This window comes from Tachyglossus aculeatus, chromosome 19, assembly GCF_015852505.1.
Source record: "Tachyglossus aculeatus isolate mTacAcu1 chromosome 19, mTacAcu1.pri, whole genome shotgun sequence".
NCBI lineage: Eukaryota > Metazoa > Chordata > Mammalia > Monotremata > Tachyglossidae > Tachyglossus > Tachyglossus aculeatus.
In genome coordinates, this window is record NC_052084.1 from 38,241,716 (window position 1) to 38,258,764 (window position 17,049).

At 41.7% G+C, this 17,049-nt stretch overlaps 1 protein-coding gene across 2 annotated transcripts in view; it reads left to right on the forward strand.

Annotated features, from left to right (window-relative positions):
• Positions 1–1,391: 1,391 nt before the first annotated feature.
• LIN28B (lin-28 homolog B) overlaps positions 1,392–17,049 on the forward strand; it is a 71,829-nt gene continuing 56,171 nt past the window's right edge. Inside the window, exons 1-2 of one of the 2 annotated variants that reach the window (XM_038761318.1) lie at positions 1,392–1,559; positions 9,393–9,441. In XM_038761318.1, the coding sequence (XP_038617246.1) occupies positions 9,405–9,441 (37 nt within the window). In that variant the 5' untranslated portion in view covers positions 1,392–1,559; positions 9,393–9,404. Of the gene's footprint in view, positions 1,560–1,853; positions 1,987–9,392; positions 9,442–17,049 lie in introns of those variants that run through there. The other variant, XM_038761319.1, reaches the window with a different exon arrangement.

The following is a 17,049-nucleotide window of genomic DNA, read 5'->3' on the forward strand; positions in this document are numbered from 1 at the left end:
GGAGGGGGAAGAGGAAGAGAAGGAGGAGGAGGAAGAAGAAGAGAAGGAGAGGAGGAAGACAGAAGGAGAGGAGGAAGGCAGAAGGAGAGGAGGAGGAAGAAGAGGAGAGGAGGAGGAAGAAGAGAAGGAGAGGAGGAAGAGAGGAGGGGAGGAGGAAGAAGAGGAGAGGAGGAAGAGAGGAGAGGAGGAGGAAGAAGAGGAGAGGAGGAAGAGAGGAGAGGAGAAGGAGGAAAAAGAGGAGGAAGAAGAGAAGGAGAGGAGGAGGAAGAAGAGAAGGAGAGGAGGAGGAAGAAGGGAAGGAGAGGAGGAGGAAGAAGGGAAGAAGAGGAGGAGGAAGAAGAGGAGAGGAGGAGGAGGAAGAGAAGGGGAGGGGAAGAGGAGGAGGAAGAGAAGGAGAGGAGGAGGAAGGAGAGGAGAGGAGGAGGAGGAAGAGGAGGGGAGGAGGAGGAAGGAGAGGAGAGGAGGAGGAGGAAGAGGAGGGGAGGGGAAGAGGAGGAGGAAGAGAAGGAGAGGAGGAGAGGAGGAGGAAGAGAAGGAGAGAAGGAGGAGGAGGGGAGGGGAAGATGGTTAGGGTTAGGAGGAGGAAGGAGCCGGGGGAGGACGAGGATCAAGTCCGGTCAGTGCGGCTGTCAGGGGAATGGCTGAGTTCGTCCCCGGGCCGGGTCCGGGGCTCGGGGACGCGGGCGGGGGGGGGGGGGGGTCCCCGCAGCAGTGTGACCCCCTCCCCTCCCCTCCCCGCCCCGCCCCGCAGGCCCGCCGGCCCGCCGGCCCGCCGGCCCGCCGGGCTGGGCGCCGTGGTCCGGGATGCCGGGCGGGGGGGCCGGACTGCCGGGCGCACACACCCCTGCCAGCCCGGGACCGGCCCGGCCCCGACCCCGACATCCGACGGACGGACGGACGGACGGCCGGCCGGACGGACGGACGGACGGGGCGTTCCCGCGCGCGGCCGCCAGGGGTCTCCCGGGACCTGCCAACGGCGGCCGCCGCCTCCGCGCAGCCCCGCGCAGCTCCCGCGCCCGCCTCCCGCGGCCGGGGATGGCCGCCCCGGCGCCGGGCTCCGCCGCGGCCGGACGGCGGCCCCCCGGGGCGGGCGGCCTGCCCCCGACCGCTCCTCGCCCGCCGCACGCGGGGCGGGGCGGGGCACCGTTAGGCGCTCTCGGTGGGCGTCTCGCGGGATGCTCCCCCGCTGTCTTCGCTGCGGAATGTGACAACCGTAAGTACCGGCGAGTCCGCCATTTTCACCCGTTTCACGCCACACCGGATGCGTTGCCGTGGATTTCCCTCCCCTTTCCCCCCCCCGCCCCGCGGGAGAGGCCGGCCGAAGCCAGCCTAGACGTGTGCGGGGGGCTCGGCGGGGATGGACGGCCTTCCGTTGCCATGGTGATGATGGTGGTGGGGGTGATGATGCCTTCTGCCACCCTCCCGGGAAGGACCGGTACAGTCTGGGGGACCGAGTCGGTCCTCGTTATCCGCCCTCCGTCGCAATGGAAGCGGGCGTTCCGGGCGCCAAGGATCCGGACTCGGATGGGATGCAGGGAATGCCGTCTTCCTAGGACCAGGTTGGGATGGGGCCGTCTGTGAGCCCACTGTTGGGTAGGGACTGTCTCTATAGGTTGCCAATTTGTACTTCCCAAGCGCTTAGTACGGTGCTCTGCACATAGTAAGCGCTCAATAAATACGATTGATGATGATGATGATGATGATGATGATGCTCCCGCCCCGGGCGCGGGGAAGCGTGTTGCGGACCGGACGGAGGTGCGGGGACAAAGCGCGTTGCCGGGGCAACCTGGACCACTCCAGGCAGCGTGGCGAATTAAAAAAAGAACCAAAGCCCCCAGTGCCAAACTTGATGCCGGCCAACTTTCGGAGACGTCCCCGAGCTTCCTGGGAGAGTGCCTTATGTCCCGGTCGGAAGCAGGATTAGGTCGGAAACACCCTAAAATGCCAGTCTGTTGAAAGCCAGATTCCAGTTAAAGCGCCTTTTGGGTGAGGCGAGGGGGGTGGGAATTCATCTTCCCAGCACGAGGGTAGCCTCATTTCAGCTGGCGTGAACTAAGGTAGCCCATTGTACCGAAATGTTGTCGAGAGCTAATAGAATTCAACCGACACATGGCCTTTGACACTTCCCCCGAAAGGGCAACGATGCCTTGAGAAGCAGGAAAATGATCCATTTTGAAATGCGCATTATTTTTCTTGAGATAAAATACAGCCATCGTTGTTTACCGGTAGACCGTCAGGTGTTTTTTTTTTTTAAAAAAAAGATGATTAAGATCGCTCATTGCATCCTGCTGGCTGAGCTGTTCGCGGAAGCGTGCTAAACTGGTAGAGCTGGAACACAGTGTTCTGGTAATTTACAACCAATTAATATTTTTTTTCAGTAAGATTGGTCCGGTACCGGTTGGCAGGCTGCGGTGCAGTCATATAGGAAACAGTGTAGACGCTGTTTTGAAAATAACAGATTTGCTGTGAAATATACTTAATTTGTGGAGAGAAAATGGGTTCGACTGTACCCCTTTGGAAGTGAAGCAAAATCAATCAATCGATCGTATTTATTGAGCCTTACTGTGTGCAGAGCACTGTACTGAGCGCTTGGGAAGTACAAGTTGGAAGCACATGGAATGAGTGTTAAAGTGTGAGCATTCGGTGATCAAAGTTAGGCTTCAAAGAATTGATTTTTATCTTCATGACACGGGGCAAATGCTTGGCATGTGAATTATTTAAAATGCTGCTTGAACCTATATCAGTAAACAGGACTGGTACAAGAGTTTTCTTTCCTAATGATGTCATTAAATGTCACTGTACTTACTAACATTGTAATGATTAATGCCGATATAACTAGAGTGCATAGGAGATATTACTTTGGTGCTTTAAAAATCAGTTCAACAGAAGAGAATAATTTGCTAAGCAAAGCACTGACAACCTGTAAATACAAGAAAATAATTAATTTTAAAGCAATATGTGTGTATATCTGTATATACACATTTTACATATATAATGAATTAGAAAACTCAGCAGGAAATGATCAATCGCCGTTTTTCCAGGCCCAGTTTTTAATTGAGTAAAGTATAGTGAGGATGCAGTGATGAATCATAATCAGTGTTTCAGACTGCCTCTAAGCGAAAGGGAAAATTGGAAGCTATAAGCATTCAGAGAACGTTTTGCTCATTATTTTTTCCATTTTATAATAGGATTTAATTTCCTTAGTCACATCATTATCTTTAAAAAAAAAAAAAGGATATATCGTGGAAAGAAAAAAAGCAAACGTATTGTTACTGGCATTTATGTCGTCAATTCCTGGGGAAACAACAACAAAAAGGATGCTTTTCTTTGGTTGTGAGGCTCCCGCTGAAGAGGTTGAAAGAATAGGTTTGCCTCGCCGAGGGGGAAGACGATGCCAAAAGCATTTGATTCTTGAAACGCGGATTACACATAGAGAATGGGGTGTACTTGATGAAGACAGCTCTGCTTTGAAAATTTACGAGGAATGTGCCCACAAACCCGCGTTGAGGAAGAGCCCCTCCTAGGATATAATGACGCTACATAATGTCGCTGACCGGAGTGCTGAATCGAGACAGCCATATTGATCATTACTAAATCCAACTGAATACATACCCTGAGGTTGAGGGGAGGATGGGGAGTGTGTACCAGTACCAAGATAACCGTAATAAGTTTAACATTCTATTATTTACCGCATTCTTGAGCGTTTGAATCATTCATTAAGGGCGAGTGCCACAGACTTTCCCAAGAAAAGTAAATGCAGTTTGCTGTGTCATTTTAGTACTGGATAGTGTCAGTACGATCAATTGGATCAATACCGGGGCTCTCTCCTTTTTGGAAAACTGGCACATCTACGAAGATGTGGTTTCTAAACCAATTTAAACAGTTAATTATCCCACACCAAAAAAAGAGTACAAGTTTGGTTAAGACAGCTGTTACCTTGAACATGAGCTGGGTAGGGATTCCTTTTGTGTGGGGTGGTTTTTTTTTTTTACAAGGTTACATTTTTAAAAGGCACCTTTAAAGCCTACATCAAATTGTGACGAGTGTCACAATTAATCACTTCAGGCCTGCTCTTTGAGAGACACTGCATCCATTAGTTGTAACACACGATAATAATGAATGTCGTGGGATGGGTTTTTTTTAAAGAGGAAGAAATACGTGTCATCGTCTATTCTGTAGCCTGGTACTTTGAGGATAATTTCCATGGTTTGATTCGGTGACCAACGCATTAGTGTACAGATTAAAATATGTCATCTGCACAGCAGTGCAGTAATATTTGGAGCCACACCAAAAGCAAATGATCAATTTGCCACATCTTGCCCAATAGATAAGAGGTAAAAATTTAAACACAGAACTTTATTGACATCCTGCTTCTAAAAATAGAATGGATTGATATGCAGGATCATCAAATTAAAGGTCAAAGGTGGCAAACCAGGACAGAGGTCATGGAGCTCATTTCCAAGCAATCAGTTCCTGGGTTTTTTTCTTGGCTGAACAAAAGGTTAATTATATAGAAAAGAGACTCGTAGTGTTAGATGATCGATTTTAAGGGCAGCCACAGATATTTTACAATATTTTCTTAAGACTATCTTTAAACTCTGACTCCTAAAAAAGGGAACTGTCTTTATCCTCATGATCTTGAAATGTCTTTGTGTATGGCTAGGGTGTAAGCAGTAGTGTTGATTCATCAAATCTTACAACTTCCTGATTTTTAGGAGGAATAATGTGCTTGAATACAATGGCCCCTATGTATTGTTTATAATCATAATTTCTATTTTAACCAAATTAGAAATGCAACCAGACTAATTCTTAAAATTTGTAGGGCATTTTGTATATTCCTTTTTTTATTTACTAGAAACAAACAATTCTGTAAAATCCACATTTTGTAAAATAGTACGATATATTCACCTTGCCAGCCAGTTTCAGTGAAACTTGTTAGCTACTTGCAGAATCATTTGTTGCAATAGTTGTTTCTTGGCAGCGATGTTCAGACGAGCCAACTACAAAAGCATTTTACTTAAGTAATCATGTACATTTGAAATTGTTCCCACGTCATTTATACTGCATGCTTTATGTAACCTTAATTGTTATGATGGTTGTACATGTGTTTTGCATTTTCTATAAATGATAGAATTCTATTTTCTAACTATAATGAAAAGGAAGCAAATATAGTTTTAGCTAGAAGCAATTTACTTGGTAACCTGCAAGACTAACAGACTACCTTAAGACAGAATGTAATCTTGCAGCTAATTGTATGTGCTTAGCTGTCTTTCAAGAAAGGAATTTTTCAAACCAATACTATTGCTTTGTCTTCCTTTTCCTCTATTCAGTGTGATTTGAACAATGACTCAGCTGGGAGCTTTATCATGTAAAACCATTGTTTCTTCTGAAGAAATGCAAACTGTTTGAATCAGCAAAATCAACCGTGCTACAATCCGTGTGTTGCAATATCCACACTTAAATTATTGGAAATTGGGACTTCCAAATTAGCATTTGTGCCCTAGGCAATGCTTTTCGACTGTCCTGATACGATTAGATCAATAGATTGCCGGTGCTCCTCCTGTTCAGGAAATTATTTCTCCTGCTAATATTTAAGAAGTATGGCACATTCCGGTTTTTATGTGTGAGCAATTCAAAATGAGTTTCTAAAGCAGTTCAAGAATTGTAACTTGTACCTGGCAATTCTGCAAAATTTTAAAACAGTTGCCAATTTGCATCTCAGAGGATGTTTTCGAGAGTAGGGGACACGTATACCATGAAGGGGGGAAAATGCAAAAGATAAAAACTTTGGCAAGTGTTTTTAATATTTCTTACCAATTCACCAAGAAAACCTCTTTCTGGATGAAGTACTGCTGGATGTGTATGTAGTATGTTTTAATAAAGTATTAAAGATTATGGAGTCAAAGTCATATTTTTAAACTTAGCTATTCTGAGATTTTTTAAAAAAACGATTTTCACTAGAAACATTAAAACAATGCCCTTCCACTTTCTTCCTTAAAAAATATTGTTATTCACATTTATTGTGCCATTTATGCTTGGGATATAGCACATGTAAACTTTAAGTGCATTCAGCCTTTTCATTGGGGAGTAGACACCTGATCTATTGCATTGATTCACTGCACTGAATTTGTTTATATTAAACCTGAAGATAAAAACAAATATAGTGATATCACTGAAGTAGTGAGAATTTCCCCTTAAAAATGCAATGTGTGTAAAACCATTCTTCATTTAATGCCAAATGGACCTTCTCAAGAAGATCAGTGAGTCACCAGATTTTTTCATTGTTGTCTCTAATCTGAGTGAATATTAACATTCATAGTTTGAGATTAATCACACATCTCTATGTTTTTTATATTTGCATTGAATGAATTCTTCCCTTAGTTTTACCATCCCTAATCAAAAGTGTGGAACTTTTCTATTCCGGTCAATTAAAAGAAATAGTATTGATTTTTTTGAAGGATTTAATGAACCTATTATTTGAAAGGGAAAATTGGCATCAGATACTCATCACTAATGTTTCAGGTGTTTTGTTTTGTTTTCTCCCCTGCAAATACACAGGAAAAAAATCAAACCATGTTCCAAGTTATCATTTTATTTGACGTTGTGTTATTTTGAAAGGTGTGATTTAATAAGAGCCCAAGAAAAATCCTGAAAGCTATTTGAAGAAATATTGGTTTCATCATCTGAGAATAGTTTGTTTTCTGGCTGCTCTAATCTTGTGTTTGCTGAATATATATGTATATATCTATTCATGAATATATATATATATATATATTCCTGAAGTGTTTTTAATCCAAGCCCAATATAAATTTTTATTTGAGTCCTCAGAACCAGCATTAAACATATCAATCAATCAATCCTATTTATTGAGCACTTACAGTGTGCAGAACTCTGTACTAAGTGGACAGTACAGTATAACAGTTGGTAGACACATTCCCTGCCCACAACAAGCTTACAGTGTAGTGGACGAGCTTTCAGTGTAGAGGATAACTTTTGGATCAACAAGAAATTTCAAAATGAAATTGAGTATTAGTAAATAATGTAAAAGTATATAGTCAGCTAGGTAAAAATGTTAAAATCCATATTCAAATTGAACATCATAGCTTCCAGAAAATCATTTTTTTTCTAGAGACATTTTCAGAACCTAGTATGTCATGGTGCAATGTTCTGTGGAGAAGCTCTTCCTCTATATCACACCCTAGTCTGATTCATCCCTAATGGAAGAAAAGACCAATTGCAATAAACTCTCCGGTTTCTAATTGCTGTTAGTTCATTCCCTGCTCATTGGTTCATTTGGCTCAGTAATTTAGAACTTGTTTCTACTTCTATTATTTTTATCCACTGAAGAATTTGAGGTGAAGTTGATTTCCATCCTTAAATGACAAAAATGGCTTTTCAAAGATCAAGACTTGTCACTGGTATGCAGTATTTAAACCTAAGCTCTCAAAGCTTTAAAACAACTAGAAATAGCAAATGATTCTGTTGTTAGCAATTCTGGTATCTTAATTATTAAAATCTTCCTCTTTTATATCTTACAGAGGTAATTTACACACTTATCTATGCATAATTTAAAGTACATTGTTCTTAATATTTTACCTTCCTTCCCCTCCTATGCACCCTCCCCCCACTTTGTTGGCTTGGTTTTATGCTCCAGGCTAAAAAATTAGGACTTTAAAAAATGTATATTTAAACACCCTTATAATTTGCTTTTGTGGTTACTATGAAGTATAATGTTTGAGATTTTCACTGAACAACTTTCTTATGAAATCTTTGATAAATTCTAGCACGTTACATCTTGAAGCCAGGGAAGGGTCTCCTATTCTAGATTGGCAAATTTCAAAATGTTACCTACATTGATGTATGGAATGTACATAAATCCTCAAGAAACAGAAGGACAGCAAGCCACAAGTGGGTGGTGAAAAAGAAAAGCAGGGTTGGCCTGAAGGGGAAACTGAGCTTCAGTGTTTAATCTAAACTTCCCACTGTTAGACTTTCAACATTTGAATGAATGATTTTGGTACAGAAGAGAACTAGTACTTGAAAATTTGGAATACCCACATTCAGAGAAAGGACACTTACAGTGTCATCATCTCTTTCATCTTTTACCGCTTCTAGGGTCTCAGAAAAACTAAAGGATGTAATGTGTAGAGGTCTGATTCTCACGTGCCTTTTGTTCATTCCACATCCTTCCTGAGTGGAATTGTCATTCTCTGTAGGAAGAGCCCTGGGTCAGTCCTGAGCAGACCTCTGTCTTTGGAAGATTATCCATTTTATTTTGAGAAGAGAATTAGATATGCACTAAAAGAAGGAACAGTCGGTGTTTTTATTTGTTCTGATAGGTTGAAATTGTAGAAATTGTACAAGATTTGCACAGTTAAGACAATTCCTCTTTGGCGCCTTCGGTAACTCACGCACCCTGGAAGACGATGACCCACTGGCCTTCTTCTCCGTTTGTATACTTGATTGTCGGGTGGCGGGTTCTATTGGGATACGGTCCCTACTAGACTCTGCTCAGTGCAGTGATTTATTCATGTCAATAATTGAGGGTAGAAGCTTTGGCAGTAAGGATCTTTAAAAGGATGGCAAGAAAGCCAGGTGGTGTTGAGGTGGCATGCTATGCACAGTTTGGTCATGAGACAGCAGTGACTGGATCTCTAAATAACCATTTCCAGTAAAATAAGAAAAAGTATTTAGTGCAGGAGGTCTCTTTTGCGTAGGTCACAAAGGGATGAATATTAAAGACAAATTAGAGGGAGCAGGCTTATGCCCCTGTTCTCAAACCTAGATTGCTTGGTGTAAATACTGGTTATCTGTTTGGGGAGCTGATGATCAAGTAATCAATCAGTCATCCTTACTGAGAGGTTACTCTGTACAGAGAGAGCACTGTGCTAAGCACTTGGAAGAGTACGGTATAACAGAGTTGGTAGACACGCTCCCTGACCACATGGAGCTTACTGACCAGAAGAGGAGACACACATTAATATAAATAAAGAAATTCCAGATATGTACATTCGTGCTGTGGGGCTGAGGGTGGGGCGAGTAAAGGGTGTAAATCTAAGTGCAAAGGAGAGCAGAAGGGATTGGGAGAAGAGGAAATGAGGGCTTAGTCGGGAAGGCCTCTTGGAGGAGATGTGCTTTTAGTAAGGCTTTGAAGGTGGGGAGAGTAAATCCTCTGTCGGATGTGAAGAGGGAGGGAGGGAGTTCCAGGCCAGAGGCAGGACGTGATGGGCTAGGTAAGTCTCCAATAGTTAAAAAGTTTACAGGTCACTTCACAGAGTCAGAGTCCTGACATTTTATGGCCTTCTAATGAGCAGTTAAGCTGGAGAAGAGGCAATTAAACAGGGTCCTCTAGCAGAATGAACACCGTACTGACCTGAGTTTTCTGATTTTAGGTTGCTCAGAAGATGATGATGCCATTCGGGAAGGGCCCTTCAAACCCAGGTCAGTTGGTTTCTAAAAACTTCTTTTCGTAGTCTCCCTTTCTCAGAAAGAGTCTAAGTATGAGACAACCTCACTGTCCAAAATCTCTCTTGCCTCTCCAAATGTCCTGCTGCTCTGCAGCAATGGCCACCATTTTCTCTTTTCTGCTCTTTAAGGTCTCTTCTTTTTTCTTTTCTTTTTTTTTTTTTTTGTTGTGGGAGGAGCGGGAGAAGACTAAACTTCACTGGAGTCAATTTTTTCGTTTCCTCTCATGAACTTTGTAAACCACTGGCTCCTGCCTCTATGTCAAATGAGGATTCCAATCAATCAGTAGTATTTATTGAGCACTATTCTTTGCATGTTAAGTACTTGAGAGAGTGCAGGAGAAGACATGACCACTGCCCACTAGGATTTTACAATCTAGCTGGGGAGGCAGATATAAAATAATTTATAGATGGAAGAAGTCCTCAAGTGGTAGAGTATGTAAAATATGTGCTGAAATGCAGTGAGAGGTAGTGAGGGCAAAAGTACTGGGGGAGGATCTGTACTGGGGAGAAGAAAAATTAATCAGGGGAAGTCTCCTGGAGGAGGTGGGATTTCAGAAGGGTTTTGAAGCACTACATTTCATGCCTACCAATTATGTACTACGCCTACCATTTAGAGTCTTTTAAACAGCATCTTTATAGGGGTAGTAGCATGAAAGTTATTCGTGGAAAACATCTATCTGGAAGAATAAGTTAATCATCATTGTCTTCAATCCTGGACTGACTTTGTTAGAAAACACGATAAGCAGATAATGCTGAAGAGAGAATTTTGGAAAAAGATATTCAAATCGTTGCCTTCTAAAAAAATGCAGAAAAACGTACCCTTTGGCAACCTGAAACTTCCCCATAATGGTCCCTTGATTTTTTTTTGTGCTACAAATGCTAACATAGATATGTATGGGGCGGGGAAGGGAAGATTTGTTGCTCAGTTAGTACAGAACGGTATCTGTCTAAGGAATTTCAGGGTACAGTCAAGGTGCTCTATATATGTGAGTGTGGCTTTTGGAGTAATGACCTAATGTTCTGGTTCTCAGTAACAAACTTCCAAATGTGAATAAGTGATGCAGGCTGGCAGGGTGTACACTCCTCATCTACGGCCACAGTGAGGAAATTACTCTTTCTCCTCACCTCTCCTTGATTCCTACCTTTCTAGTGTATGGAGTAGGTACAGAGAAAAAGAGTAAAACAGTACAGGAATCTTGAGGATTGTTGCAGATGCAGAATATGGGCTGTTTTGAAACTGGCTTGTAATTTGGTGGTTGAAAGGACCGTATTTTTACTTCCAAAAAAAGGAGGTGAATTAGTTGATCGAGTTTTTAGTTTGTATCCTTAGCTGGGAAAATGGCCTTCTCAATCAGCATGAAATGGACTTATAGGGACTCAGTTGCATGATTTAATGCCAGGTTCCTTTACCCCACCCACTGTCTTAGACACCAGACTGAAGACATGTCCTGAGACTGTTTCCTTTTTTTGTTGTGAAATGTGGTGGTAACACTGATGCATTCAAAAGGGCTGTGTCTATACCAGAGTGTCTGTGGCACTGGAAAAAGTGACCAAAATTTTACCAAGATAAATGATTTAGAGCCTCCTTGAAATTGGCCAGGTACCCGAGCAGTTTCCGTTTTATGGGTCAATAGTATGTATTGTAAATTCACAGCTAAAAATGTGCTTTATTTGATGTGTTGTATGGAGCTGAGGGGCTGATGTTGGTGTGCTTAAGACATAGAACTGCACAGTGTCTCCTTTGCCTTCCAACACACATAGGTTCGTCCTTTCCTTCCCTTCCAACACCCTCCAAAATTACTTTGGAGTAGGAAAATAAAAACCGAGTTGTCTGTTAACGTAAATGTCACTCCCAGGTTTCGATTCCTAAAAACAGTTAAATGTTTTCATTGAAAGAGAAAAATTGAACTGATAAAAACGATCAAGTACAGCATCTTGGCTAGGAAGATGAAGTTATTTTGCTCCCATCCCACGAACTAGAAAAATCCAGGGTTGATTGTGTAGACTAGGGAGACTTTTTAATAAATTATGGTATTTTGTACAAGGAAGAAATGGTAGTGCATCATTTCTCCGTCTATCTTTACTAGCCAAGGTCTGTGACTCTTCCTGTGCCTGCTTAATTCGTTTTGCATATCCGCAGCCTGTGGAAAGTATTCAGGAGAACAAGCGAGTAATTATCTTTTTACTCAGCTAAAACTGCGTTGAAATGACTGCTAGCATAAACTATTAAAATCACAAATGTGTATATAAATCCACCTCACCTGTGACCACAAATCAAGGATTAGAATTTAGGAAAAGTAACCTTTATGAAATGCACATTTTTTTCCCCCGAAGTCAGTCGGAGGGCACAAATCAAATTAATCGAACGGGGCTTATTTTACGCCCATTTGGCATCGCCCCCGACTAAAAATGATCTTTTCGGGTGAAGTTCCTGAGCAATTTTTTTCTGAAACAACTCCTTAAAACGGAAGAAAGGGGGGAAGGACTACAAAACGCTTGGTGTAGCACCAAGATGCAAATGTTTGCACATCGGTTGGCCCGGTTCCTTGAAATGTAAAAACGGTGAGGATAGGTTGGGGGGGGGGGGGGGGGCAGGCGTTTGGTTGGCTAGTTTCATCAAACGTTGGCGCAGTTAAAAAGTGGGGAAGTCTTTCGAGAAGGGCTGCCTCGTGGAGCTTTTCGTTAGTTTCGAAAACCGCGCGACGAATTACTTCATCATCATCATCAATCGTATTTATTGAGCGCTTACTATGTGCAGAGCACTGTTACTAAGCGCTCGGGAAGTGCAAATTGGCAACATCTAGAGGCAGTCCCTACCCAACAGTGGGCTCACAGTCTAAGAGGGGGAGACAGAGAACAAAACCAAACATACTAACAAAATAAAATAAATAGGATAGATATGTACAAGTAAAATAAATAAATAGAGTAATAAATATGTACAAACATATATACATATATACAGGTATATATATATATATCATCATCATCATCAATCGTATTTATTGAGCGCTTAGTATGTGCAGAGCACTGTACTAGGCGCTTGGGAAGTACAAATTGGCAACATCTAGAGGCAGTCCCTACCCAACAGTGGGCTCACAGTCAAAAAGGGGGAGACAGAGAACAAAACCAAACCTACTAACAAAATAAAATAAATAGAATAGATATGTACAAGTAAAATAAGTAAATAGAGTAATAAATAGGTACAAACATATATACAGGTATATATATATCATCACCATCATCAATCGTATTTATTGAGCGCTTACTATGTGCAGAGCACTGTTACTAAGCGCTCGGGAAGTGCAAATTGGCAACATCTAGAGGCAGTCCCTACCCAACAGTGGGCTCACAGTCTAAAAGGGGGAGACAGAGAACAAAACCAAACATACTAACAAAATAAAATAAATAGAATAGATATGTACAAGTAAAAATAAATAAGTAGAGTAATAAATATGTACAAACATATATAAATATATGCAGGTATATATATCATCATCATCATCAATCGTATTTATTGAGCGCTTACTATGTGCAGAGCACTGTTACTAAGCGCTTGGTAAGTACAAATTGGCAACATCTAGAGGCAGTCCCTACCCAACAGTGGGCTCACAGTCTAAAAGGGGGAGACAGAGAACAAAACCAAACCTACTAACAAAATAAAATAAATAGGATAGATATGTACAAGTAAAATAAATAAATAAATAGAGTAATAAATAGGTACAAACGTATATACATATATACAGGTATATATATATATCATCATCATCATCAATCGTATTTATTGAGTGCTTACTATGTGCAGAGCACTGTTACTAAGTGCTCGGGAAGTACAAATTGGCAATATCTAGAGGCAGTCCCTACCCAACAGTGAGTTCACAGTCTAAGAGGGGGAGACAGAGAACAAAACCAAACATACTAACAAAATAAAATAAATAGGATAGATATGTACAAGTAAAATAAATAAATAGAGTAATAAATAGGTACAAACATATATACATATATACAGGTATATATATATCATCATCATCATCATCAATCGTATTTATTGAGCGCTTACTATGTGCAGAGCACTGTTATTAAGCGCTCGGGAAGTACAAATTGGCAACACCTAGAGGCAGTCCCTACCCAACAGTGGGCTCACGGTCTAAGAGGGGGAGACAGAGAACAAAACCAAAGCTACTAACAAAATAAAATAAATAGGATAGATATGTACAAGTAAAATAAATAAGTAAATAGAGTAATAAATAGGTACAAGCATATATACATATATACAGGCATATATATATTACTTATATACTTACTTATTATTACTTATTACTTACATATATAAGTAATATATATGTATGCCTGTATATATGTATTACTTATATATGTAATATATATACCTGTATATATGTATTACTTATATGTATTATATATATAAGTAATATATATATACCTGTATATATGCATTACTTATATATGTAATATATATACCTGTATATATGTATTACTTATATATATTATATATATAATATATATACCTGTATATATGTATTACTTATATATATAATATTACACATATATAAGTAATATATATATACCTGTATATATGTATTACTTATATATATAATATATATATACCTGTATATATGTATTACTTATATATATTATATATATAAGTAATATATATACCTGTATATATGTATTACTTATATATATATAATATTATATATATAAGTAATATATATATATACCTGTATATATGTATTACTTATATATATATATATATATATATATATATATATATATATATATATATATATATATAACTTCAGGGGACCATCTTGGGAGGGGGGCAAGGGAGGCCTGCCTGAGGCGTCGGGGGGCTCGGCCCTCAGGCCATTTTGCCCCTGAGGCTTTCGGGTCAAAGGGAAAGGCCGGCGGCCCCCCCCCCCCCCAACAACCGTTGGCCCGCTGAGGGACGGGGAAGCGTGATTGGTCCGTCCCCGACGTGACGTCACTTGGGCGGGAAAAGCTCACGCGGCCTGCCGGGAAGGCGTGCGCCATCCCGCCCCCCCACCAGACGGAAGTCGAACGAACAAAGCCGTTGGCCTCAACCGTTCGAAACAGGCGTTTCCAGTCAAACGCCCGAACGGCGTGAGGCGTGGGGGGGGGGGGGGGGAGATCGGAAATGAGAAAAAGATTGAAACCAGAGGACTCGGGAGAGGTGACAAATTGGAGAGAGAGCCAGGGCGGGAGAGGAGGCAATCAATCAATCAGTCGTATTTATGGAGCGCTTCCTGTGTGCACTGTACAAGCGCTTGGGAAGTACAAGGTGGCAACATATACACAGTCCCTACCCAACAGTGGGCTCACAGTCTAAAAGGGAACAAAACCAAACATGCTAACAAAATAAAATAAATAGAATAGATATTACCTGTACATATGTATATATGTTTGTACATGTTTATTACTCGAGGACTCGGGAGAGGTGACAAATTGGAGAGAGAGCCAGGGCGGGAGAGGAGGCAATCAATCAGTCGTATTTATGGAGCGCTTTCTGTGTGCACTGTACAAGCGCTTGGGAAGTACAAGTTGGCAACATATACACAGTCCCTACCCAACAGTGGGCTCACAGTCTAAAAGGGAACCAGACATGCTAACAAAATGAAATAAATAGAATAGATATTACCTGTATATATGTTTGTACATATTTATTACTCTATTCATTTATTTATTTATTTTACTTGTACCTATCTATCCTATTTATTTTATTTTGTTAGTATGTTTGGTTTGGTTCTCCGTCTCCCCCTTTTAGACTGTGAGCCCACTGTTGGGTAGGGACTGCCTCTAGATGTTGCCAATTTGTACTTCCCAAGCGCTTAGTACAGTGCTCTGCACATAGTAAGCGCTCAATAAATACGATTGATGATGATGATATGCACAAGTAAAATAAATAAATATCCTCGACGTCCGGGCCGCCCCCTCCGAGCCCGGGGGCGCGTGTCCGGCCCACGGACGGCCAAACCCGGAGCTTTGGGGACAGGAGCGCGTCGGACTTGGGGACGGCGGAGAGCCCCACACCCTCGAACAGCCGCGTTTTCACTTTTTAAAAAATGGTATTTCCCAAACCAGGCATAACCTCATTTGCCTTGCCACCTGTATATATGTATATACATTTGTACATCAATGAATCAATCAATCGTATTTATTGAGCGCTTACTGTGTGCAGAGCACTGTACTACTCTACATATCTATTCTGTTTTATTTTGTTAGTATGTTTGGTTTTGTTCTCCGTCTCCCCCTTTTAGACTGTGAGCCCACTGTTGGGTAGGGACTGTCTCTATATGTTGCCAAGTTGTACTTCCCCAGCGGTTAGTACAGTGCTCTGCACACAGTAAGCGCTCAATAAATACGATTGATTGATTGATTCGATTCCCCGCCAGCGCATTTTAGAAGGTCCCTGAGAGTTCCCAGCTGGAAAGGGCTCCATCTCCCACCCAACTTGAAAGGCCGATGTCCCTCTCAGGAAATGAATGAGTCGATAACATCTGACACCAGTGACCAGTCCAGTGAACCTTACCTTAATTCTACTAATACGGAGGCCCCCAAATCGGGCAACGCCGCGGATAAACCTCTCCGCGCCCCTCGTAATAGAGCATTAAACGTGGTTGGGCGCGCTGTGGTGTTTGCCGCCTTTGCTTGGCTAATTTCATCAAACTTGACCGCAAACAAAAGCCTTAGTACGCGTAACCAGAGCCCTAATGCAATACCCGTGGGCTTCCGATTAGATCAGAACGATTAGAATCAGGCCACCGATATTCCAGTTTCGAACACGTTTCGATCAAGTGCCTATTTAAAAATCCCTTACGGTTTCGTGGCAGGAAAGTGGGAGTGAACGACGTCAGTGTGTGATGGCACAGAGCAGTTTAATTTTCAGGGCTGTGTTATACCTACGTATACACATATGTACACGTATATGAGACACACGTAGATAAACACATTAAATAGCTTTAACGTTTTGGACATATCTTCATTTTCAAAGTTCCCGAATATACTAATTCAGTATTGCACTTAGCAAATACCCGTGACATTCCCAGAGGTTCGATTTTAAGTTAGTTTTTAACCCTCTGCTTTAGTAAATGTTTAATGTGGAAGCAAATTTCGTTGGTTTTTTTTTTTTTTTCAACCGAAAGGGAGAACTCTAGGCTGCACGGTGTGTAGGGCGGTGCAGGAAGCCGACCTCCCCTGTTAAAATAACCAATAGGAAATTTACGGTTGGAGACTGCAAAGGAATTTCAGGATTTAGAGCTTCTGCCTCACTTGCCAGATTGCTTGTATTTTTTACACTTTTGCCCTGCCCCCTCTCCTCCTCCACCCCCAACTGGCCCATTGTTATCCCCCCTCAAAAATAAATAAAATAAGGAGAGTGCTTTCTTGAGACGAAACAAAAGGAATTAACAGGGCCTTAGGAGTAAAAGAGACTTTTCAAATTGGTCAGACTGATTGACGCCACCCCGAAAATAGCTACAAGTAACCTGGAATTGCATAAAACTCTTGTTTCCTTCAACTGTGGACCAACCTTGACACTTTTCTTTGG